The 27,170-nt window shown below is 34.7% G+C and overlaps 2 protein-coding genes across 2 annotated transcripts; one reads left to right on the top strand and one right to left on the bottom strand.

The window, feature by feature from the left end:
• Window positions 1-2,088: 2,088 nt before the first annotated feature.
• On the bottom strand, window positions 2,089-4,488 carry LOC123537293 (short-chain collagen C4-like). Its single transcript, XM_045320964.2, has 4 exons — window positions 4,448-4,488; window positions 4,001-4,137; window positions 3,308-3,379; window positions 2,089-2,862 (listed from the first exon to the last, which is right to left on the bottom strand). The coding sequence occupies exons 1-4, from the start codon at window positions 4,486-4,488 to the stop codon at window positions 2,378-2,380; spliced, it is 735 nt and encodes a 244-aa protein (XP_045176899.2). The 3' UTR covers window positions 2,089-2,377.
• Window positions 4,389-7,197, top strand: LOC123535975 (uncharacterized). Its single transcript, XM_045318746.2, has 3 exons — window positions 4,389-4,628; window positions 5,421-5,492; window positions 6,363-7,197. Exons 1-3 carry the CDS (start codon window positions 4,487-4,489, stop codon window positions 6,845-6,847), a joined length of 699 nt encoding a protein of 232 aa, XP_045174681.2. The 5' UTR covers window positions 4,389-4,486; the 3' UTR covers window positions 6,848-7,197.
• Window positions 7,198-27,170: the final 19,973 nt, after the last annotated feature.

Below are 27,170 nucleotides of genomic sequence, written 5' to 3'. Positions count from 1 at the left end.
TTCCATACAAAAATGAGAACACTTGGGCGGAGGATCATGAAACTATGGAGATTGAATTTGAGGTCATTAGGGAATAGCTCAAGAAAATGTGCTTTGTTATTGGCTTAGTTCTTTGATAAGGCCATAATTTTGAGGGTATAATTTGTCACTCCTGTGACAACTATAGCATTTAGCTCACCTGAGCACGAAGTGCTCAAGGTGGCTTTTGTGATCGCCCTGTTCCGTCCGTCGTCAACAATTTGACTGTTAACACTCTAGAGGCACAATTTTGACTTAATCTTTATGAAACTTGGTCAGAATGTTACCTCAATAAAATCTTGGACCATTAGATGTTGGGTCATCTTTAATCAAAAAAATAGGTCACCAAGTCAAATCAAAGGAAAAGCTGTTAACACTGTAGAGGTCACATTTAAGACTATACCTTCATGAAACTTGGGCAGAAAGTTTTAAAATTAATGATCCATAAATCAGATTCAAATCTGGGTCAAGTGGGGTCAAAAACTAGGTCACCAGGTCAAAACAAGGGGAAAAACTTGTTAACACCTAGAGGTCACAATTTTGGCCCAATCTTAATGAAACTTGGTCAAAATGTTACCCCCAATAAAATATTGGACAAGTTTGATATTGGGTCGTCTAGGGTCAAAAACTAGGTAATGTAACCAGGGCAAATCAAGGAAAAGCTTGTTAACACTGTAGTGGCCACATTTATGACTACATTTTTAATGAAACTTTGTCAGAATTTTAAACTTGATGATCTATAGGCCAAGTTAAATCTAGGTCAGGTGGGATTAAAGACTAGGTCGCTAGGGCAAATCAAAGGAACACTTGTTAACACTCCAGAGGCCACATTTTATGACTGCATCTTCATGAAACTTAATCAGAATGTTAATCTTGATGATCTTTCAGTCAAGTTTGAATCTGGGTCATGTGGGGGCAAAAACTAGGTCACCCAAATCAAATCAAAAGGAAAAGTAGTTAACTCTTTAGAGGCACATTTATGATCAATCTTAATGTAACTTGGTCAGAATGTTGATCTTGATGATCTTAGTCAATATGCCAGGTGAGCGATACAGGGCCTCATGGCCCTCTTGTTTTTTGTTCTTGTTGTAAGAGAAATTGTACATTTTAGAATACAGATTACAGCAAGTCACATTTTCTTTATTTTGACAATACTTATTTCAAAGCGTGACAAAAGCACCATTTCTGTTATTAAAAGTTGTTAATTCACAGTTCAGCTATATTCATGTATGGATAAAACAAATTATGTGATCTGTGATCATTTTTAAATGTGTATACAGATAAAACTTAAACATGGAACAGTTTATTCAATAAATAAAGGGTAATGCAAGTCTTTGTGATGTGTATATAAAAGCAAAAATTTGGATTGTCTTACGAGTATTTCTGAATTACAATTCACACAAATAGAAAAAACCAGCCTGCACAAGAAGGCTAATATGTCTCCCTAACTGAGCTCTTAACCTGCCGTGGTGCAAAAAGATTGTTTAATGGGGTGTCTGTTAAGTCTTGTTAACAGTGAGTTGCAATCTAGTAACTTTTAAGTTTGTATGATTTTAGCTCACCTTAGCACAGTGTGAGCTGTTGTGATCACCTTAAGTCTGTCATTGTGCTTCTCAACAATTTGCCTGTTATTAAACACCCTAGTAGACAGTTTTTTTTAAATGTTAAAGGGACGAGTTGAAGTCTGATCGATTCCCGATTGAGGCAGTGCCTTATTTCATATTATTTTCATATTAGATATTGCAATTTTTAAACGGAATCTATAAAGATTTAATGGTACCAGACCTGTAATTAAGTTCTGCGCCTTTGATAAACCTGAAGTTATGGCAGAACGTTATTTATCCGGAAAACGTAGAATAAAGCCTGAATTCGGCGTACGGAAAAGAAAATCATTTTATGAGTTAGTGGCAACCCGCGAGTAAATTTGTCACAATGGCAACGTTACTATCTTTCTAAAGTTGGAATATGATTCTAAAACATCTGACATGTTAAATACTTGGATCGCAACGTGCAGAACTACCGTAAGTCAAACATATTGATGGAAAAGATTGGAAAAGTATATATTTTGTTTTTGTTATTTCCGTAAATTGTGTATTGAGATATTTTTACAATAATTTCAAAAACATGACAGAATCAGTACAATTCAGAGTTCAAACTTTAAGCTCTATGTTATAATATTAGCTGTATGTCAAACGTTTATATATATTTTAAACATTATTAACCGCCTGTTAAGGGAACAACAAAATAGAGCTTAAAGATTAACTATCAACTCTCTTCTTTTCTACTTTAAATTCAGTACTGTAGTTAGGAGATGCATGTTCAATACATTTAATTATGCTTCTATTGCATTTGAAAACTTCTATTTTGAGCATACAACACACGCTAATTCGCGATCATTCGGATATTCCTGACACGGCAAAGAACCACATTTTACCTCTACGAAAAACAACAATTTTCCATCCTGATTAGCTTCTCCATGGAAGGTGGCTTCTGGACGGATGTCAACGCAAGCATAATCTGTAGCAGCCTGGTGGCGATGGTAACCAGACATTAGGTAACCAGTGTATTCTATCGTCCATCCGGTGTAACAGTCAGTTTTACCAGGTATCATAATGGAAGTTGTTCTAGGACTTCTACAAACAGCACAAGGTGCGTCTTGGTCGAGCATAGATTGTGGAAATGGGTCAAATTCATGGAAATAATTGCTTTGATACTCTGTTCCTGATATATAAGCGCCTTCATTTTGTAAATCGTCCACGTACTTTGCCCATGTTGGTTTTTCTGGGAGGCAAAGATAGCTCGCTGCTCCACCAGCTAATTCGTATGGATTTCCTGAAGTGTAGCCTAAAAGAATATGTTAGATGAAAATAAATCTGAATTTAGCTATCAAATAACGTTAAAGTAATAATACTTTAATATGGAATGTAACTTCAAAGGAAAAGTTAATTTCTGAAACGGGTAGGTTGTTTATAAATTTTATGATTTTGATTGCAAATTTAAGTGTACAACTTTTGTGATAATATTTAAGAAATATCTGATATTGATAAATCACTCTTGGGAACTTATTATTTCGATTCTAACACGACATACTGGTACCAACAGTGTTAGAAAAAATGGTAACTATTTTTTACGACCGTGGATCGGATGACGTCATTGCACGCGAGAATAACCAGAGATGGATTTTGCTCTACATGTATGTAGGTTATTTGCTGGTCGTGTTAGAATATGTGTTATAACTTTTTGACTAATGATAATGCATTGTGTATACTGGATCTAGATCTTACGTTACCAGAGTATACTTTCTCTGTGCCATTTCCATCGCAGGAAGTTCTTCCCCATCGTGTATACACGGAACCGCTTCCTAGAAGAAATGTAAACTACATGTAAAAAGCTGTTCTATTTGTAAGAGATCTGTATGTGCAATTTTACCGAATGTTACTAGCGGAAAGCATGCGTTGCACCGCAACGTTAGAATGTTGTTTAAAGCTCCGTTAAGTGACGGAGCTGTTCTATTAGATATAAATTTCCATTTGTGAAAAAAAAATACATTGTTGTGTATGTATATAAGTGCGTGTGGAAAACAGTTTTCATAATTTTCTTACCAAAATGTAAACTGCTCGCCAGAAAATTATTTTTAACTGAATATGATTACATAACAGTATACTACTATAATACGTGTGTATTTCATACATACATCTTTAACATCTCGTACGCATATTGAAAGAGAATTGACAGTTTGAATTATCTCACAATATTAAAGAACCTTACTTTGATGCCCGAGAGCGGAACATTTGTTCTGTTAAAATATTATTAGAGGCTCAACAGGAACTGTACGGCGTTTCTGCACTGCATATGCATGGCAATTTAAAAACAATTTAATTGTCTTAAATCTGAAGAAAAAAAAACATTTTCGAACTGTTATGTAAGTGAATATAAGTAAAACTTAACACATCAAAAATAAATTGCTGTAATGAACACTCACCTTTTGTCAGTTGATTTTTTGTTGAAGTTAAAATTGCATTTTCAGTCTTTAACACTTGAATGTCTTGATCCTTTTCAGACTTTAAAGCTTGAATCTCTTGTCGAACCTTCTGAAACTCTGCGAATATATCATCACTGCTGTGTAGTATTAGTCTTTTTTCTCAATTTGAACCATCTACAAGCAGGCACAAAGTTAAAAACACGTACATATATTTCAAGGGATACATTTTCGTTCCTTTCTTTTTTTTGTTTAAAATAAATTACAGTTTTAGTTGCAAAGATAGGGAAAGATAACATGCCGGCATAACAGAGAAATGAAGCTATGTTAAGTATTGTTACGTATATTTGTTGATTATAACTGTGTATAAACGTAAAACGTTTGGTATTGCATTTAGATACTTAAGTATTTCATATATTTTATTTAAATCATTTAACATAAAGTTATTACATGCAACAAACCATCAAAACCTGAACATCCACAAGCAGCATGTATGCATCAGTGTATGTTTCTATAATTATTTTTGTAGGAGTAGTTTGTGGAGATCGAGAAAAGCGGCTTGTTTTACATAGCAGCGATGACATTTACAATGAAATCCAAGGGCTGAAACATGAGATTAATACTCTCAAAGGTAGGAGATATCAACTTAATATTTAAATATTTCATTAGTACAGATTCATATTCTTGAGGTGGTACAAAAGTTAAAATAGGTTACAACTTTAAACAAATGAATCACATATGAACCGCGCCATGAGAAAACCAACATAGTGGCTTTGCGACCAGTATGGATCCAGACCAGCCTGCGCTTCCGCGCAGTCTGGTCAGGATCCATGCTGTTCGCTAACAGTTTCTCTGATTGCAATAGGCTTTGAAAGCGACCAGCATGGATCCTGACCAGACTGCGCGGATGCGCAGGCTTGTCTGGATCCATGCTGGTCGCAAAGCCACTATGTTGGTTTTCTCATGGCACGGCTCATATTCTTGTATCTACATTAGGGTCATTCCTTTTAATTGGAAACCATTTGCACGGACCCTTACCCGGCTAAATTTCCATGATGATCTTGTCTTGTTCATCTTTCAATTTGAACAGTGCCATTTAATAAATGTCTAAAGAGTTGCTTACAAAAAAGATACTGACTGAATGGCGAACAGTGCAGATCTTGTTCAGACTACACGGGTGTGCAGAGTGATCATGATCTACACAGGTCGCAAAAGCAGAATCAGTCATGTCCAGCATTGACTGTTAATTTAAGACTATTAGAAATATAATTTGATATGAAATAAGTGTATAAGAAAACCTTTTTATAAGAGAACTATCTGAATATTCCTGAAACCGTAGACTTTATGCTTTTAGTTTCGTTTAGCAAATAGTGTATGGAACTCCTGTTTTCAAAACACTTTTGGATGTTTTGTTTCGTTTAAGATCGTGGTTCAATCTACACTCGCTGGGGTAGGAAGTCATGTGGTACCAGTGACACGGAGACAGTTTATTCGGGTAAGCTTAGCTCAGTTCCATAAACAAAAATATCTTGTTTTGTAGAAGATAACGGCCTAAGTTTAGGCAAAAATACTAAAGGTCAGAATGGTCCTTTGATATACTGTTATTATTGTTCGAAATTTCTTTGAGTGATAATTCAGTATCAAATCATTAAAAGTTAATATTTCCAGCAAATGTTTAAGACCATTGAAACATCCGAATCTTAATCATTCTCGAACGAATGTATCCATTTTGTCTTAGTTTTGAAATCAAACTTAATACTGACATGAGAAATCAGTTTATGTATGACCTCTCTTGCACTTTTATACTCTCTAAAATTCATTTATGAACGTAAAAAAACCTTCAGAATACAAGTTTGTTAAATAATTTTTGTTAATTTTAAGACATTGGGTAGTATCAGTACCGAAACTTTTTGCCTTGTTCCATGTCTTAGAAAACAAACTTAGGTATAGCAAATTTAGATGAAACACTGGTTTTGAATGTGTCATGTCTCGAAGATACAGTCTCAAAGGATGTCAAAGGTAAAACTGTTATATGAGCCGTGCTATGAGAAAACCAACATAGTGGGTTTGCGACTAGCATGGATCAAGACCAGCCTGCGCATTCGCGCAGTCTGGTCAGGATCCATGCTGTTCGCTTTCAAAGCCTATTGCAATTAGGGAAACCAATAGCGAACAGCATGGGTCCTGACCAGACAGCGCGGACGCGCAGGCTGGTCTGGATCCATGCTGGTCGCAAACCCACTATGTTGGTTTTCTCATAGCACGGCTCATATATCAGATTGATACAAAATACAAACCTAAATATGTGTATGAATTATATGATTGTGACTGAGCATTTCACTCGGAATACTTTTTGAACTTGCAGGATATGCAGCGGGACAACCATACAACATTACGGCCGGTCCTGCTAGTTTTCTATGTTTACCAGAGCATCCTACGTGGGCAAAATACAATGATGGCATTCAAGACCTTGGGGCTCGAGTAGCAGGCACAGAATACGAAATCTACCATGCAAATTTATTTAACCCATTTCCACAGCCTATGCAAGATCTAGATGCACCATGTGCTGTTTGCAGAAGTCCAAGAACAACTTCGTTGATGATTCCCGGCAGGACCGATTGTTATTCTGGTTGGACTCTGGAATACACGGGCTATCTTATGAGTGGACACAAAGGACACATTGCTGCTACAGATTATGCGTGTGTTGATGTCAATCCTGAAGCTGTTTTCCACGGAGAGGCAGACAAAAATGGGAAGCTGCTGTATTTCGTCGAGATAACATGTGGATCTTTGCCATGTGAGGAATATCCTAACGGTCGTGAACTAGCTTGTGCAGTGTGCTCAAAGTAACTTTAAATTGTGAAAGGTTAAATGTGTAGTTAGCATTGTAGACGCCATAATTTTTACTGCACATGGAAACATTTCATATATTTTGAGTACGCCTACTACCATTCAACCTTAAAGTATTTCTAATTAATATAAAGACTACTGAGATAATTAATCTTACGTTTTCTCGATCTAAACAATCAATTGTTTTATCTAGTATCTGTTCAATGCGGGCCATTGTGTGAGAGTTATATAAAAATATGTTGCTCGAAAATAATTGTACAACAAGACGACATATATCAAACAAAAATATACGCTTTAATATGTTAGATCCCATCTGTCTCCCCCGGGCACCGTAGCTAGAAAAGTGTGTGACGTCACGAATTCTGGCACTATTGAAAACTGTATACTTTTCATTCGACGGGTTTTAGGCAATGCTTTTGAATAACTTATGATGTTCTTTTTGATAATATCATCATTCTAGCTTTAAGATAGTATTGATTTTCGTTGTTTTAGATGTTTTAACTACTGATTGTAAGAACTGAAGGCATATTTTTATCATCCCAACCACTCGAATACAGTGAAGAAAATCAGTAATAGAATATTGTATTAGAGTGGTGTATTTTAGTACAAATATGCAATAATATCCATTTATTTTACATTTCGACACTTTAAACCTCGATTTAGGTGTATTAGACACCTAGACTATATTTGTTATTTGTACTCAGTCGCAGCCTGTAGCTGCTGTTTCAATGGTTGTACAGCATGTAGTAGGTACGCCAAAAAATAGTTCAGAAACGGAAGTAGTTTTTTGTTCATCAGCCGGTGCTTTATTGCACAGAACAGGATTTGTGTGATTTTCACGAATGATTTGTTCTGTTCGCTTCCTGTTATATACATAATATTAACCTTAGACAAGGAAACGAGCTGAATATTACATATCAGTTGTATAGAAATGTTTGTCACGCGAGCAGAAAGATTTTATTTTTTGCCTAGGAATATTATCTAAAATCTGAAAAATAGATCCCTCGGAAGCGCCGAGAACAAGGCAAACAGTGAAAATTGCAGACTCGATTTGATTGAGTCTGTTCCTGAGCAGTAATTGAAAATGCAACACTGCGCAAGCTCCCCTAGAACTGGCTTGAGCAGAATTCAGTCTTCAAATCTAAATGAGTTGAAATCGGTGGAGGGCACCAGGTATGCCAGAATCGCCTACTGGTATTGTTAACCAAGTCTGGTGACAATATTCAATTCCAAATTTTTGCCGAAAACTGTTCTTCTTTCTATTTTAGTAACAGTGAACCAGCGGCCCCAAATGCGATTCAAATCTTCATATTCTGGTAAGCTATCTACACGCCAAGTTTCTTCTTAATAAGATAAGATAAGATAAGATAAGATATGTTTATTTAAGTCTCACTTTGCATGATAATTATACACATATACATATTAAAATAACATCAGACTACATTAAAACATGCAAACCTTTCTAATCAGAAATATGAGAGACTATAATCTATTCACAAGTACATGTAGCTAAAATATTTAAGAATTTCATACTAACTTTTATAAGTATAAAAAGTTTTAGTAAAAATTTTTAAACCTGTACGACCAAGTTAGTACACCATATATACGTATTTACACATTTATACTTATTCAATGATATAAAAGATTTCTCCTTCTACTTAAAATACTAAAACAGGTTTTGGCACATAGTAAAACTATTTCTGGATTTGTCAGCAAAAAGGCTACTTTCTCTGTATCATTTAAAGTTTTCAAGTTAATATTGATTCTACAAGCTTCTAACAGTAAATCTGTACGAATAGTATTGTAACAAGGACAATGTAATAAAACATGAAGTTCATCCTCACCTGTAGTGGAACAATTAAAACAAACTCTGTCACTAACAGGAAGACCGTTATATCTACCAGTTTCTATATGTATTGGAGCAGTACCACTCCTAAACTTAGCAAGTGCACCTCGATACGATTTATTTAAAACAATCTTACAATTAATATCTCAGTCTGACTTAGGGGTATTGAGCGTTAATCATTTGTTAAGTAACAGCGACTATGTTCTTAACTCAAGCGGACCCAATTAGTTTTCCATGTAACGGTTTGCTTTACTCTAAGTTTGGTGATAACGTGTCAATTTGAACTACAGTTATTGACCGGAAACCATCTGGCGTATTAATCAAAGTAGGTATTGTGTGAAAACTATTCTAGTAAGTGTAACATTGACCCTATCGGCCAAAGTGACATCTAACTTGTCACAACAAAGAGCAGACCGCAACTGTAACTATTACCCTTTAACTATTACCCTTAATAATTCATACATTTAAAATGTGCTAAAGACTAACGCCTTAATTTCATTTCAACATATCTATCTATAATAACGTTATTGAGAGGAAGCGTCGTATTGCTTTTAGTAACAGAGATACTGACCTATAAACCAGGGGCCTAAAATACAATCTCAAGCCCTAAGCTAGGTCCTCGTATAAACTTGTTATAAATATACTAAGTTTGGTGACAATTTGCCGATACGAACCAAAATTGTTGACCGGATCTCCCACCCATCTACCGACCATCTGCTCACCTGGCCGTTTGCTATACTGGACTCAATCAACAGACGTTTTTCATCCATGGACATTTTCGTGTAATCTTCATTGATTTACAAATTTACTGGGATCAAAGTTCCATAAGGCTTTAAATTTTATGAGAAAAACAGATGAAATAGCTGTCCAAACAGATGTTATGCATAATTACATGGCTAGGAAAACACTGCTTTTAATATTGCACATGAAATTTTACAGTTAGAACCATAAAGGGAGGTAATAAAAAACAATGGACTAAATAAAACTTTCTGTTATGTTAATCAATATTCAAACCGTGGTCAAATGTTAGAGAAAACAATTATTGAAAATAGGATTTACCAAGAAATTAATAAATTGTACATTGATAACAAAAAATGTGGCAGCCATGTTACAAACAAAGGCATTATGAGCCATTAATCTTTAGCAATATACGTCATTTCGGTATATATGTATAAATATACATACATTACACATATATACACAACGACTTGAACAAGCAACCACGCCTTCATAAAACAGTATTTAGATAACCGCTAAAGTTTGACCGAAGTACACTTCCATGTGATAAAGGTTAACTTGGAACTTGCATGAAAGATAACTCGTGTAAATCGTGCTGATGTTTCAGGTCTTTTGTAGATTAATTTAGATTCTAAACTTGTGCGTTGAGCTTCTTCTTCTCATATTTCTAAGTAGGGTTTCATTGTAAAGACTTCCATCAGTTTAAAGAAACCGTCCTTCCACCAGCTGAAGTTATTTGTTAAATTAGGTCCCAAATTGATCTGACTTTTCAATTAACTTCCCAAAGATTGGCATATGCTTATTGATTTAGCCAAAGAAGGCAATAACTCAGAATAATATTTGCCCGCCAAAACCGTGACTGGTTCTTGTAAGGAAAACTACTGTTACTGCAGAATGACATACACATTGTATTGTTTTATCAAATCAAATAACGAATAAATCAAATCGTATAAATAAATAAATAAGAAAAAATTAAAAAATAATAATAAGTCCTGACAGAAAATTATAAATACATTTGGCCTTTAAAACTATTCCCTCTGTTGTCCAGACAAGGCATTCCTTTACAAGAACAGTATGGTAACATTGTTCAATTATCTATTCTGTCTGTTTGGTTTTCTTAGTTCACATATGGTCACTTATTCACTTGGTGAACTGACTTTCAAAATTGGATAAAAAATCGGAAAATCATATATTTACTAAAATAACAGAATAATATTTTTATGTTCATGGTTAATCGAAATGGCGGATTATTTAATATATCAGACATATAATAACTTATTGTTTCCGAACGAGATCAAAAACAGTATCATGCTTTACATTTTAAACTCAAGAAACTATAGTATTTTATTTTTCTAAAACAATGTATGGAAAATAATAACAATTATAAAAAAACAGTCATCAGCGTATGAATGGCTGTTATAGTCTTATCTTTTTACGAAACCTTTCCAAATATAAAAAACGGCAGATCAGAAAATAACGCCGCTTTATTGTTTTATTTTCATACAATTTTATATCTAAATGTGAATTGATCTTTTTATTTATTTTGTTGGGTTTAAATGTCGCACCGATACAATTTTAGGTCAGCTTTGATGGTGGAGGAAGACTCCAGGTGCCCCTCAGTGCATTATTTCATCAAGAGCGGGCACCTGGGTAGAACCGCCGACCTTCCGTAAGCCAGCTGGATGGCTTCCTCACATAAAGAATTCAATGCCCCAAGTGAGGCTCGAACCCACATCGATGAGGGGCAAGGGATTTGAAGTCAGCGACTTTAATCACTCGGCCGCGGAGTTCCCCGAATTGGCCATTAGTGTATGAGAAATGGCAATAGCAACATGATGTATATGCAATGTAAATCACAGCTTCGATTTCAAAATAATTTCACAGCATTGTTCCTTGAGTGATCCTGTACCAAATTTCGTCAAGCCGTGTTGATTTGTCAAGAACATGGCTGTCTAGGGATGGGCAAAATTTCCCTGTACCGCTATTTGGAAAGAATCTTCTCATCTGAAGCTGCTGACTCAAATTCAAATCAATTTTACATAAATGCCCCTCGGGTAATGTCCCTAAGACTAAACTCTCCCTCTACTGAAGTTTCTTTTACTTTTTATGATATTGCCTGTTAGTATCATCCCCTCTTCCCCCATCTCCACGCACACAGGCACATTACCCGCCGGTTTTTAATGAATGGAAACATTTAAAATCTTCTTGTAAGAAAAAACTGACCCAATTTCAAAATAATTTCACAGTTATTTTCCTTACACGAACATCTACCAAATCTATTCAAGTAATCTGTGCAACTCGAATGATGGTCAAATCAAACGAATTAGTCTACGTTGCATACATAGTTTTGAAGCGTTGCACATGATATAACAGATCCGCAAATTTCATGCAAATTTGAAGGCATCGTTTAGAACTAATTCAGGTGTTAATATTTTTATTATCTATGACGAAAGTAATGTTATACGAGACAAAACGTACACGTATGGTTATTTTACTTTCCGTATGCCGGGTCCAGGCTTTATTCTGTGCTATTTACACCATGACTTTCAGTTAAACAGACGTGCATAACTACCATAATCTATCATGGAAAACTATAACAACTAAAGAAGCATTTATGCTAAAGCATTTAATGCAACAATGTCTTTGCTTAATACTAAATTTTCCCGACATCCTTGACCTCGGCGATTTAGGTATTCCGAATCACTATAGCCGTTACTCATTTCTATCTGAAGATGTCTACCTGCGGATACTAGTTCGAAAATAATACGTTTACATGTAAATTAAGAAATAAGACTACAATGAAGGTACATGAATATTCTTTGTTGTTGGTTCTTTTTTCACTTTACTTCTTTTTTTTTTTCATTTTAGCTGTGAATGGGCAGCTTAGATATTACACAACTGATATCAGCTTACATCCGTTTTTATCCATCAGAAACTTGAAACATTGTATCTATGATATCCGTAAGTCATCAATCAGTGTGAAGTGTTCTTCTTAATTGTAAGAAAGAAAATTATCAATTTTATTGCATTGCTTAGTCACAGTTGAAATTTTATACAAAAACAAGACGATATATTAAGCTTTTCAAAAATTAATAGATGTTTATAATTATTTTGTGATGTCGATAAGTGTATTTAATAGTATCTAAAAATATCTGACAATATATTAAAATGAATTCAAGATATCAATAATTTAATTGAGGATATCCATAAATAAAGTATGTATATGTGATATCCATTGGTAAATTTGAGATATTACTAAAACGTAAAACGACACCATATAGATATAGATATTACAAAATTGATTAAATGTATCCTGCGATTTTCTCGTACCGATTGAACAGTTCAAGGCAATTGATTCCAGTAAATTACGGTACAATGTAGACTCAGAGCCAATACGTATCGTTCTGTGACTGTTTTACGCACAAGCTAAATAATGTATATTAGTCTACTTGGAACGGTGATGTATAATTTGCTTGGAAAGGTGATGTGTAGTTTACTTGATTGCTGGTGTTTAGGTGTCTGTTTTGTACACCTAGTTTCAGCTATTGATGCCGTTTTGGAACTGTGGTAGATCGATAAACTCTCTCCAAAAATAACACATTTAATGGAGATAAAGGGGAGAATGGTCCCGTAAAAATATTACATTATGGATGACTAGTATGGACTGGTTGCAATTCAAGGCTTTGCCTATTAAACTGCCCAAGTATAGCATAATTTATACACCAAATCATAAATAATAGAACTGATAAGAAAATCCGTTAAAAATAGAAATCAATAAAGCAAAATAATAGCAGATTCGTTTTAAGTCTGTTCACGAGAGGTTTTAAGTCTGTTCACGAGAGGTAATCATATCCGTAGTATTTTATGACAATAATACTGATATATTTTCTTGAGTTTTTTGAAATGTAACATTTCCAAATTGCCTTCCATATTTATAAAATGAATTTGAAATCCCAGTTTGAAAATTGCTGTTGAAAATGAAAGGTTTGTGTCAAGACTAAAATGTTTATGTAATCATTCCAGTTATAACTTGAATAGTTTTAGCTGTCAAGTGTTAAACAGGTTTGTAACGCATTGTCTAGCACACTGATAGTCTGAAAACTGACGAGAGAAAGCACTGTATATGCTCTTTCGGCTCTGACCTGAATGTATTGAATACAAATGTACCTATTTCGAATCGTTTCAGTTGAATAACATTTAAATTCATTCACTTTACTGGAATATGTGTACTTGTTGCTAACAAACGCTAAAATCATATATTCAAGTTTGCACGATTATATTTGCGTTATTTTGTTGTTGTTGTTGTTTTTTGTGTTGTTTTTTTTTGGTTTAGTCACCTTAATGGGTATTAACACCCATCAGTGATCATGCAATCAGTGTTTCAGTAGATTTTATCATCATCGATATGATGCAAATTTCACTGATTTTTCTGTGACGTTTAAATATGTTAATTTAAAAACCAACACAGACTTGTCAAAGCATTTTTCGTTTAAATAAGCTTCTCCCGTTGACCTATTTAAAAATTATACAATATATGAAATACAGAGATGACGTCAGTGCGCCAAACGTTTGAACGCTACAATTGGCACATATAAATGTAAACCATAAAGTCAAACGTCTTTGTATGTTCAGACATTATACATCAATATATACATTCGCCCTATTCTTTTCCATTAAAAATTATGACGTTCATTTCGTATGAACAGCTGAAGGAAAGGCACGAAAGGTACGTCATCGCTGTTTAGTGATAACCGGCCGCTGTTTTGACGACGTCCGCGTATAGTCAGGGAGAACGTTCCTTAGATGACGTTGCAGTTGTTCCGTCTGTGACGTCGCAGTTCATGGATTTGACGATCATATTCTGTCGTTCATTTCGCATGAACACGGAAAAAAATAGTTTCATTTCTTAATTATTCACATTATGGTTCAAATTAAGTAAGTTTGAACGTTATAATTTCAAATATTGCTCATAAAATCGTCGTTAATTAACTGGATCAAATGATGCATAAATTTCAATACGGACTAGCTGAAAAAAAAGAGAAGAAACAGTTATACTGTGATAGGAGCCGTGCCATGTGAAAACCAACATAATTGGTTTGCGACCAGCATGGATCCAGACCAGCCTGCGCATCCGCGCAGTCTGGTCAGGATCCATGCTGTTCGCTAACAGTTTCTCTAATTGCAGTAGGCTTTGAAAGCGAACAACATGGATCCTGACCAGACTGCGCGGATGCGCAGGCTGGTCTGGATTCATGCTGGTCGCAAACCCACTATGTTGGTTTTCCCATGGCACGGCTCATATATTGCTGAAGGAAAGTTGGAAGGTTAGAACATTTGCTATAGCATTTGATTTAAGATAATCATTTGGTCCCTTAATGTCCAATAAAACGTTTCTGAGGTAACAGTTGTTCGTATACGACCAATTAAGGCTATAAAATTGTTTTACAATGTAGCAGTATTTCAGCGAAGTTTCATTTATTTACACAATTAAGGTGCTACAAAAGAACACACATTAACTTCTGTTGACAAGTCTGCTACAAAATGAAAGTATTTTCTCGTTAGCGTTCGTTCAAATGTGTGTCACTACAAAAGTGCACGTCCGGGAGAGCTCTTGAAATGTAGAAACACAAATGTACAAAGGGCATTTAATTGACCGTTTTATTTGAAGATACGTTTATTCCATCTTTTATTTCCAGTGCTTTATACTTTATCACCGAAAGGAACTGAGAAAAAGAGCTATTTAAGAGCACGTGTGGTTTCTTTCCTTCCCTAATTCGGTCGTTTATGTTAAAAACTAAACACTAAACAGGATGCCAGAAGTAAGATAAAGCTCAGATGTAGACAACAGATTGAAAATTATGTCGCGACAGCTATTTTTGAGAAAATCAGACGCGCGGATAAATATTATTGAATGTGTCACAAAACCTTAGCACCCGTTGGTGTTAGGCTAACAGCTTGTATTTTTCATGAATTTAAGTGGCTTGTATATTTGAAATGAAACTGGAAATATATAAGAAATGAAAGAAACCTTTCTCTTATAAACAGATACTGAATAGGGAAATAGCGCGAAAAAGATGGTTGCAACGTATAGAAAACATTTGCTCTGTAAATATATGATTTTACTCCGAACTGATACCGTCACCCTGCCCTAACAAGAGCACTGAATCGGCAATGTATCCCCTCAAATTGTAGATCAGAACCTTAACTTCAAAGGTATACCTTCAATTGCAGGGAGGGACAAACACATAAGTCACTGTAGCCCAATTATAAAACACCTTTGTAATGCGATCTTCGTTCCTGCGTTGACTCGTATACCGATGCGTTTTGGGAAGGCTGAAAAGCATTAATCAGTGGCATATACCCTAGGTCATAGCAGCACGAATGACTAAGGCTTTTAATATCGTGTGAGGTCCTCATTTACGTTGAGTCATATACGGATAAGTTTTGTGAAAGCTTAAAGTTATCACCCAGCACCATATATTTTATTTTTCATATGCAACGTATAGAAAACATTTGCTCTGTAAATACATGACTTTATTCCGAATTGATACCGTCACCCTGTCTTAAGCAGTGCACCGAATCGGCAATGTAATCCCTCAAATTGTAGATCAGAACCTTAACTTCAAAGGTATATTTTCAATGGCAAGTAGGGACAAACACATAACTCACTCTAGCCCGATATTAAAACACAGTTGTAATGCGATCTTCATTCCTGCATTGACTCGTATACCGATGCTTTTTGGGAAGGCTGAAAATATTTAACCAGTGACAAGTGGCGCAATGACGGATTCAAACAGTTCTCAGTATTCTTTTGCGCTGTGGAATTATTTTCCTTACTATCATTGCAATAGTTTGCTAAAATCACAACAGATCTATGATTGACAGTTAGGTAGCATTTCCATTATGGAATAATCGACTACAGAATTATTCATGGAAACTAAAGTCATCCACAACCACTAAATTTGGGTTTCTTTTGATTTTTGCTTATTTTAAAGTTTGTTTGTGTGACAGAAACATTTTCTTGCGTCAAACAGGACCTCGCTTTTTTCTGTCCCGACAATATTCTTCAACACATATGTACGTTACACACATTTAAAATGGGTTCGGGTGTACGCTGCAGTATTTGAAAGTTTCTCCATTTGGTACAGAAGAAAGAAGACTTGCTATAGTGATGTTTTACCCATCGGATGATATAAGATACATACTACTGTATATCTGTACTCTAAATTTACTACTTTTTGTCATATTTAAACTCCAGAAGTATTCATACAGGTGACACTGAGCACCATAGAGCCGCTACATAATGCATACTTTTTAACAGCACTGCTGATATAAATTAACTATTGATCAACATCACACCAAAGTACTGCCGAGGCAAATATGGATGTTAATGAATCGTAACTGACAAACCTGATGAAGTATAACAAGCAAAAAAGACTACTTAACATATTAATATAAAGACACAAACATCATGTAGGAAACAAAAACTCAAAGATATTTTGAAAACCTTTGCAGATTTGAGGGGTGTTAAAATTCATCATTGTATTGTGTTTCTCAAAATATATTTTTAAGCTTTTGATCTAATGTAGGAAATGCATTTCTAAACTGGTTTATCGAACAAAACTGGTAAGTATTTGTCGACACCAACACGGACCTTGCAAGGTAAGTTCTTCATAAGTTGGAGGATCCAACGGGGAATGATTTTGTAAACAGGCGAAATAGTTAAGGTTCTTTGCATATTGCAATTCTTCTCAATTTCCAGCATCACTGTACGGGATGTTAACTAAATCTTTTGAATAGTAATTTAGTTATTTTCCGGAGCAGAATCATAAGCTATAACTAACGGACATATTTGTCCTCTGTCATTGAATGAAAATTTATCATAATACGTTCAATAGTGTTTTAAAGTAATGATTCGGACAAGTTCCCGACACGGACAGACAGACGAATTTATTGACAAAGTGATCATAATATTAACACAATTTACAGCTTTTGCGGATGTTAAATAAACCATATTATAACTTGATCAGTTATATACAATTCATTGTAAACTTCAAAATATATTTCTGCTTTCCTTCAATGTAATTATATTGGCATAGGCAAAAGTATGCCTCTTTCTCGTAATTCCGAGCCTTCTCGTTGATCCGAGCCTTTGGAAAATTTGCACTTACAGCTATTTCCTGTTTCTAAAATTTATGCATGTTGTGGCATATCATATGACAGTTAAACAAGAATAAAAAGGAATAGCATTACTCCATTAAAATAGAAATATACACAACAGACCATTTTGGCACAAAATTTGCTTATCTAAAATCACTTTCTTACAGGAAACAGAAACCACTTATTGTAAAACTTTTTTGTCTGCAAACACAATTATGTATCTGTTCTTAATTTTGAAATAGAACTTTTTCAAAGAAAGCCTTAGTTTTTTAGAGCTAGTACAAATGATCACAAGTCTCGGTTCGACGAGAAAGTATCTGGCTGTTTCAGAGGGTGAGGGTCATCATGTGAAAGCCTGGATTATTCATCGGCAACAATCCTTAGAATTTTTCTTCATGGGGATTTTTTCAAGTTTAGACATTGGAGTATCAAACTATAGCAAAAACTATTTTGAAACTTAAATCTGTTACTGACAACAACTGGAATATCAGTTTAAGAACTCGGAATAACGAGAAAAGGGCATATTTCTGTGTAACTCTATTTATTATTGTTATTTCTTTGTCTTTGCGCAACAAATATGATAATTTCAATCTTAGAAATTCTGTTAGCCAATAAACCTCAACTAAGTTAAATGACTTAAAGATTTATACACTTTAAATATATTGCTCAGGTAGCTATATACATTTGACATTGTAAACAATATTCCGTTCATTGATATATAAGATCATATATTCTCTTTACATTTACTACTTTGCCACAAATTCATTTAAAAACATCCAACGACACACAATTCATTTTATCTGTATTTTCCGTTCACTGACGCATTTTAATAAATCCTTTAACTTGTGATTATACAGATAAAATATTTGTCCAGGAAATGTTTAACAAGTAATGTTCCTGCTGTTGAAACAGAGAGTGAACTTTCGGGAAGTTCAAGACACTAAGCAAACCAAGATAATTATGTTGCACATAACAACATCGGCCAAGTGACGACAATAGCCGGCATAAAAATACAGCCTGACACTTACCTCTGTTGTAGTTATTTTTAGACCTATTATTTTACAAAGAGGTGTTTCAAATTGTAGTTCTGCGAAACAAATTTAATTAAAGCGCACGTCGTACATCCCTTGCCTGAAAATGTTTAGCTAAACAATCCTAATTACAACCACGTACAATTGAACAAGTCCACACAAATTAATCCTATCGTAATATCTAATGGTTGCATCTGGAACATCCCTTGTTTGGTGCGTGTGTGAAAACGGTTACGAAACGTTTATATTCTCTGTATACTGGCAATAAAATAAAAATGTTTCATATATGGTTGCAATAAAATTAGTGTAACTTCTCTGCGCAGTTTCCTTTGAAATGTGTTGCGTTTCGGCTTACATAAATATCGTTTCAATTCATAGTGCCTTTCTGTTTTGATTTTATTGTTTGTAATAATCAGTGCCATGTTGTTTTCATGAAATGAGTCGCACCATGAGAAAACCAACAGAGTGCATTTGCAATCAGCATGGATCCAGACAAGCCTGCGCATCCAGTCTGGTCCATGGCAATATTTGCCTCTCATACATTTTCTTTTCCAGATTGAGACTAATGGTAATATATTATATAGGCAAAATAGAGTGCACATACTAAATAATAACTAAAATAATCATGGCTTAAGTATATGGTAAAGTGAATGTAAAAAGTCTATAATTAGAAAATAATTCAAGAGCAGATCAATCGAATCACTTGAATATAATTATGACATCTTCTACAATAACCTACATTGGAACTTCAGTTCTTGTAGTTCTGTTACTGTACTATATTTGCGGACGGTAAACAATGTGACATGCATGCTCGGTACCAGTTAAGATGATAGATTACTTTTCCTCCTAATATGCACACTCAGTTGGAAGTTTGTTTATTATCTGTGACTAATAACTAACACTTTCTTTACTCCTATATTAGTTCCGCTCATTAAGCGTATTCTGTAGTAATACAATTGTTTCTTATTTCGTTAACTACGTTCTAAGCTCATCTGGTGTATGTATACTTAAGGATATTTATTACTAATCAATTTAGGAAAGTTTCACGTGTTGCTCTGTTATCGGTAATTGGAAATGTATTGCCGGTCCATAAAAGCACAACTGCTTGAACAACGGATGCTGTCTTTAAATGGTGACATATTTATGTATGGATTTAGTTTTCCATTCCATTTACATAATACTGTACTTAAAATAAAAGCACTTTGGACAAAAGGCCTTTCTAAATTTTTCTCAGTATAGTTACTTCGTTCCTCGTGTATTTTTTGCAGTATCATCATTACTAATCTTTGTTACCAGTTGCAGGAGTATATTTCCAATTTTACTTTATCAAGTATTTGCTATGTTTTGCACTCACTCTCAAGATGTTTCTCATGTGTACTGATATAAATATTTAATCTGCACAATCGCCTGACCAATTTATCAGCAACTAAGTTCATTTCCGGAATTTGATTCTTAATCGTTGACAGAAATTTGTATCTTTCAATTAAGTAATAACGATATGTTTAATTATCAATTATCACGGCTCACCATTTCCTATTATGACTTTATATTGAAGATCTATTGTAGAATCTGTGAACGTGTAACGAAGTGTTCCTATCATTCTTCTTCTTAAAACTTATATCATTGGCAGAATAGTTTCAGTATATAAAAGCTAAAGAAAATGAAACTTTAGATTCTTTAACATTCCCGAAATGTCTTATACACTTACTGAATGGTTTGCCGGTCAATAAATGTTTTATTACATGAGGTCTGAAATTAATTTTCACATTCTTATTTTTGAATTTTGTCAGCCCAGCGAATATGTGTTGAATATATAAACATTTAATAAGGCACAATCAGCGGGCGGCTATTTATACAAATAGTCTTGTTAGAAAGGAAAACGGACGGAATAACAACAAAAAATTGTTATTGTTTTAGTGTTCAGCGTTCACCAATTGAATTCCCCGGGAATAATTGAAAGACGTTTTTATGACCACAGAATACCAAATAATTATATGAACAGTCAAAAACTCCGATAGTTACGTATATTGTGGTAAGTTAATTAAATGTTAATTAATGAACTTTTGATATGGTACTGTAGTGGATGCTCCTTTTCGTGTTAGTGTAGAATTTATTGGCGTCCTTTATTATTTTCGTCAGTTTGACACACAGACAATTTGTGTATTGGCGGACTGACAGGGAAAAAAACGCAAGAGACAAACCACGTGGAGGCTTGCAAGCAGCATAGGAGATGCCGGCTAAAGGTTTGTTTTACGTTGGATAAATTTTATTTATTCTGTCTGCTAGAATTTTACGGTATACGCTATGGAAATAAATGATGTAGAAATTATAAAGTATTTTTGAGTTGTTTATGCTAAGTAACACTGAAGTCTTTTCATTGCATTTGCTATTGTTAAAAGAAAAGGCATTGATTAGCTCTGCATCGATGCGATCAGTGAAGTTATAGTAAAATTGATACCCAGTATTCAAACTGTATTGTCTTAAGCAAGTTTAAATGATAAAGTTTACCTTTTAAGTTACATTTACCTACATGTACTGATTCCAAGATCCAAAAAATACCATTGAAACATGTAAGTACATTCTACGTGATGTTTTTATTTCGTACATTCTTCATAATATACATGTTAAAACATCTGAGTAGGAATGAATGCGTTTAGATCCGCCGCCTTGTTATTATTCAAACCATACAAGATATCAACCTACTTGTTGGAAATTGATAGTTATGACGAACACATAGGAAACATTCAGTACAAGCACTGTGATGGATTTGAAAGATGGTAATTTACAACGCGATCCATAAAAATAGCTTCCCTAAAGCAAGAAATAATACACTCAGCTGGGAATGAGAAAATTCCATCTTCCAAACGACCAGTCGTATGAAATGACATAGTATATTGTTTTGCAAATGATAGATTTTCCTGTTGATACTTTCTTGCTAAAAGCAACTTGCAGTCGAATTGATTTAGACCTAACTGTATTCTCTCAAATTTCTTGTTCATTAAGTAGTTAGAATACGTCATTTTGCTGTGTATCCGAGTTGTCTACCTTTTATCGTCCTTCAAATTAGCACATGTATATCATAACACCGGGCACTCAAATTGAATACGCTTTGGAATCCATTTTAATGAGACTATTCATCAAAGGTTTGAATTAAAATGATCTTCTCGACAAGAGACATTAACAAATTATGGAGTTTTAAGGAGTAGGGAGTGGGGAGTTTCGACTTAAAACTATAATATGGTTATTTATGTGAAACATATTACATGTTATCTGAACTACTTGCTCAGCCTTGAACTAAACCGAATGTCTGTCCAAACTGCACCGAAAAGTATCTTATTTTATTTATTTATTTATTGGGTGGGGGTCGGGGGGGGGGTGGGGGTGGCGGGCATATATTTTATTTCACAATACATATAAATATTAACATTCAGGCTCTATGGCTTTTACAAAAACTACATTAAAAATGTTTGATATAATCTACCTTTACTTTTTAATTAACAGCATTTGGGCTGTTAAAAATATGTTATATAGAGTTTTGTAGAAGAAGACAGAAACCTAGTAAATTATGATATTTCTCCAAACTGAGATATCATTTTTCGCTTACTTTCTCTTTTTTTTTGTTCAGATGTAAACCAAAAGTACATCCTATTTCATGCAACCAAAAATGGAGATATAAAAAGGATAAGTGTCTTATTGTTAGACATTTGATTTGTTATGATGGAAGAAAGGAGAAAGATAAAAATGTACATAGAAGTTGCATATACATAAGAGATAATAATAAGACATTTTAAACTATGTTACTTTTCTTCTACGAGGTCTGATTTTTAACATTTTTATGAACAAATGCCTACGCGATTATCACACGAAATTGGACAAACGACACGACAACAACACTAAGACGATCTTTAAATTTGATTAAACATGAAAACGTGTGTCACAATGCTTCAATGGGTCCAACATTATTTTTCAAATAAAAACATCTCCTTACGCTTTAAACTGACTGTGATTACAATGATATTTGCGATTTATTAAGGAAGGAATGTAAAACTTATTTCATAACGCTATATTGTCTTTATATCGTAATATATAACCGAGCTGCGGTGGCCTAATGGATAAGGCACATGCCCCATAATGGTAAAGTTATAGCTCTGTCTGAGGCAGGTCTTGTTACTGAAGAAAGACCGGTTGGTGAGCCGCCAGCTAGTTTAATAATGGTTATCGATTGCCTACCTGTCTGGTGACTGGCGTTAAATAAGAATCGGGAAGTAATGTTGTTCAATATATGAAGGTGTCTTATAAGCCATTTGGCCAGTTTTCAACTCTAGTACTAAGAAAGGCTCAAACCAGTATTAGTTAAGCCATCGCTCAACCTTGTTTTCTAACGGATTTTTACTAATACCCGGCGGGTATTTTTGCGATGTATTAGCTAAGCCTTGGTCACACACTATGAAGATGTAGATACAGTCATCGGACCGTTTCGCTGTACGTTTTCATAGATAAAACGTGTTACTTTGTTGATTTACTACTTCTCATAGAAAATACAAAGACACATTAAAACACAAAAGCACTAGCGCCCGTCTAATGAATGAAAAAAAATGCTGGGAAAAAAGGTGAATTTATTTCAAGGTAAGACTACAAACATTCCTATGTTTGCCCATTGACTTATTGTTTTCATTATTCCTAAATGTTCCACCTTTCATGTACAAAACACGTGTTATATGCACTTGTAATTAGGAATGCATTTGTAAATTTAAATCAATAGTATAGGTACTCAAATTACACTTGCAAATGCATGAATTTCAAAATCCACACGTCATTGAAAGGAGACGTATATATACAGACGTGCGTATCCATGAACTGTTATATATATGTTCACCTACATATTTGTGCGTTACATGTATTTATAATTAATTACATGTACTTATATATTTATGCTTGCACGTATATTTTGAAACGTGTACAAACGTAGCGAATTTAGTAAAGTTAAAGTGTTACATTTTTAGCTCGACTTTTCGAATAAAAAATAGAGCTTTTGCACTCGCCCCAGCGTCGGCGTCGGCGTCGCCGTTGGTTTAAGTTTTTCTTTTATATAAAGTAAAACATATTTAATACTAGCTTCACTGAGACAAAATCTGTCCAAAAGTCCAAATCGTCGTACATAACGGAAGGGTTTGCTCAGTCCCGTATCATTCCCTCCCTCCTCAACATTTCTGCTTTAACTTCATACTGGAAATTTAATTCCATGTCTAAATATTCCGCCTGCATCTTTTCTTAAACCACCTATGCCCCAGGTTTAAAATAACAATAGAAAGATAAGCCATTGCTGACACCGCTCAAAGTAGAAAAATCCAATTGAAGGTTTAACTTTTGTCGAGCCCCGTTATTCACGTGCTGACTAAATCGCTGTAAATATATCCGACACGGCTTAAGTCAGAGCTTAAGTCATTACTTAATAGTTGAAAAACTGGCCAATTATGGCTGGCCCTTCCAGTAGAGTGACACATTAATAAATAAACACTTTACTTTACTTTACTTACTACATTTATAAAGCTTAACATGAAAAAAAGTGATAAAGACACCACTAGCAATCATTTATGTCTGTATTTGTAGAAATATTCCAGAATTTATCTTTATTTCATAGACTCCTAGTATATTATTGAATCTGCTGTAAAATACTGTCGTATAACAAGAAAATGTCATTTCAATAGAATTCAATGCATATCAATAGCCTCTGTAAATCTTAGACCGAGCAATACATTAAAGAAGTTTTAAAAGAAGATGTTTACTGAGCAAACGAAATTTTAAATTTAAACGTATATGTTGATAGAGATACAATTATCTTTTATCAGCACACAACATTTACTCACCGAGATCATCTTATAAATTTGATTTTTAACCTTTTGTCTACTAAATTTCTAAATGGACTGATCCATCATTCAATTTAGGCAGTACCATTTCTTATTCGAAGGGTTGTTCACTGAAAATTTACTGACTGAATAGCGAACAGTGCAGACTATGATCAGCCTGATTTTGGTCTGCACTTGTCGCAAAGGCAGAATCATTTGCTGCCAGCAGGCTAAGGTTAATATAACGTCTGTTGATATTTTTGTACCGTCCCACTAAAAATATTGCAAGTTAGGAACACTCAATTCATTCGTGTATTATAATATCCAGAAATATCATAACCTAAAGCGTACTGAACTGTATTCCTCATCTCTCAAAAGGCGTTTACCAAAGTTTATCGTTTAGATATAGGTCGGACGATATGAATGGATTCACGTACAAGTTCTGTTGCTTTGTCCGCCTTTATAAAGAATCATGCCAAAAGGAATTCAATGCGTTAGTTAATGATAAAAGGTATCGAGTTTCTTTCGTCATCTGGCACACAAGACGCACCAAAGCAGACGGTACAAGTAACCTGAGGGGATAATTTTGTCAAGTTTTGGCTTTGCTTTGGCATTGGATTAACAGGGGATATATAATTTCGATACTTAGTGTCTTCTATTATCGAATCCTGTGGTAGACGACTGACAGAAAATCTTAGCAAAATAATTAATTGAAACATACGTTCATTTGTTTTAGTTAATAGCATTATACCGATAAAACTACACGTGTAAGTCTCCTTTGTGTTGTGTAACATGTTATTCTCATATCAAATTGGTCAGAACATACCTCGCCAGCATTTGGTAACATACAATATACATTTTTTATTGCATATCGGAGCTACTTGAAACATAAACCAGCGTTTATACTGTGTACTGTGCTTAGTACATTTATATATAAAAAATAGATCTTTTGACAAGTTTCTACATTGTAGTATTCGGTGAAATGTTACTTACTGACATAAAGACATGCATAAAATACAATTTGTCTGCTTATTGTAAATTTAGCAATAGTAGAAAACCCTTTAAAATATAAATTACTGACTCGGAGCATTCTCTATCATTTGGTTTTGTTGCGGGATTGTTTCAACTTTTTGGTGTTTCTGTTTAAGTCTTCTAAGTGAAATTTGGCAACAAATGATATTTATATGACTCCAGGGAAATTATTTCTGTTTTCTTCTCCTAAATACATTATTGGTTTAGGAATATGCTAAAATAGCCGTAAGACTAAATAACTAAATACTGCCTTTCACGCAGTCAACAAAAAAAAAAAAAAAAAAAAAAAAAAAAAAAAAAAAAAAGAGTGTGTCTTGATTTTGATGTGAACATGAAATTTCAACCGGGTTGCTCGTGTTTGTCTCCAGATAAAACAGTTGTTATTTCACTCAGTTAATTATTATATAAAAAGCAAAACGATATCCGGTGATCAAACTCACAATACCACGTGTGGCAACGTTAAATGTCGCAACGCCGCTAAATGTCGCAACCACCGTTAAATGTCGCAAGGTTGACGTTAAATGTCGCAACCACCGCTAAATGTCGCAAAATCATCTGCCGCTAAGTGTCGCACCTTTAACGTTAAATGTCGCAAAAATTTGCCCACCGTTATATGTCGCAACACCAACGCTAAATGTCGCACAGCAAAATAAGGTAAGTTAACGGTCTTTATAACTTAGAGATAAGACTGGGTAATACATGCTTGATTTGGGAAGGTCTGAATTGACCTTTCACTCTAATCTGCACGTTTGCTTTTCAGTGGTTCCGCACCATACATACGTTATATGTTTAATATCTATAGGTTTGAACACTAACGTGGTACTCGCCACAGTACTAGATTTACTCCAGGTCAAAACTATGTAATTCTATGGAGTCCTGTTTAGCTGATGAGACATTAAGCTCGCTCGCGCTCCGTATTGTCGCGCGTTGTATCGCATGTCTTTAATCGACCTGAATTTCGTTTCACAACAAGACTTGTTGATTGAGGATGGTGTGTGTGTGTGGGGAGAGAGGGGCACAAGTTTAAAACTAAAGCGTCACCGGCGACGTGCGGTAGGTACGGTGTTCCTCTGTCCGTATCTGTGGCGAAAGTTTTTTCTATACAGGTATGAAATTTTGGCCTGTGGTGCATTTTTGTCTATTTCTTAGGTACATACTAGTGGGACACTCCCCTTACTTTAGGTAGTAAGGGTCTTTTCCCATTGACAATTTCGAAATACAGGTATGGAATGCTGGACTTTTACTGCATTTTTTATTCAAAATTTCCGTGTATGAAAGGGGTTATCCCTGTCATTTTCGAGGGCTCAGTGTCTCTCCCCGGGAAAGTTTGAAAAACAGGTATAAACTGGTTGCCTCTAGTGCATATTTTCTTAATTTTAAGGTACTGGAGGGGTACTCCCCCCATTTTAAGGGGTCAAGGGTTCTTCCCCTGGGGAATTTTGAAATATAAGTATAAAATGCTCGCCTCTGGGGTGTTTTGGGTCTACATTTTGAGAAGATATTATTTCCAAAATAATTGGGTGCAACTTTGATGAGTATAAGTCACTAGTAAGCCAACAAAGGTGGGGTTTGGGATGGAGGAATCGGCTCGGGCAACAATCCAGGCCTGTTACACAATAGGATGTTCAACTACGCGACACGAAGACTGTGTTTTGTACCAGCTGTAGAAA

This window comes from Mercenaria mercenaria, chromosome 17 (genome assembly GCF_021730395.1).
Source record: "Mercenaria mercenaria strain notata chromosome 17, MADL_Memer_1, whole genome shotgun sequence".
In the NCBI taxonomy this organism is placed as follows: Eukaryota; Metazoa; Mollusca; class Bivalvia; order Venerida; family Veneridae; genus Mercenaria; species Mercenaria mercenaria.
Note: the sequence above shows the minus strand (reverse complement) of the source record. Positions and strands in the feature narration are given on the sequence as shown.

Coding starts and splice junctions, on each gene's coding strand:
- LOC123537293 (XM_045320964.2), bottom strand. CDS start 4,488: ATGCTGCTTGTGGATGTTCAGGTTTTGATGGTTTGTTGCAT. Junction 4,138..4,447: donor GTTTTGATGGTTTGTTGCAT/GTAATAACTTTA, acceptor AATACTACACAG/CAGTGATGATATATTCGCAG. Junction 2,863..3,307: donor CACAGAGAAAGTATACTCTG/GTAACGTAAGAT, acceptor ATATTCTTTTAG/GCTACACTTCAGGAAATCCA.
- LOC123535975 (XM_045318746.2), top strand. CDS start 4,487: ATGTATGCATCAGTGTATGTTTCTATAATTATTTTTGTAGGAGTAGTT. Junction 4,629..5,420: donor TGAGATTAATACTCTCAAAG/GTAGGAGATATC, acceptor GTTTCGTTTAAG/ATCGTGGTTCAATCTACACT. Junction 5,493..6,362: donor CACGGAGACAGTTTATTCGG/GTAAGCTTAGCT, acceptor TTGAACTTGCAG/GATATGCAGCGGGACAACCA.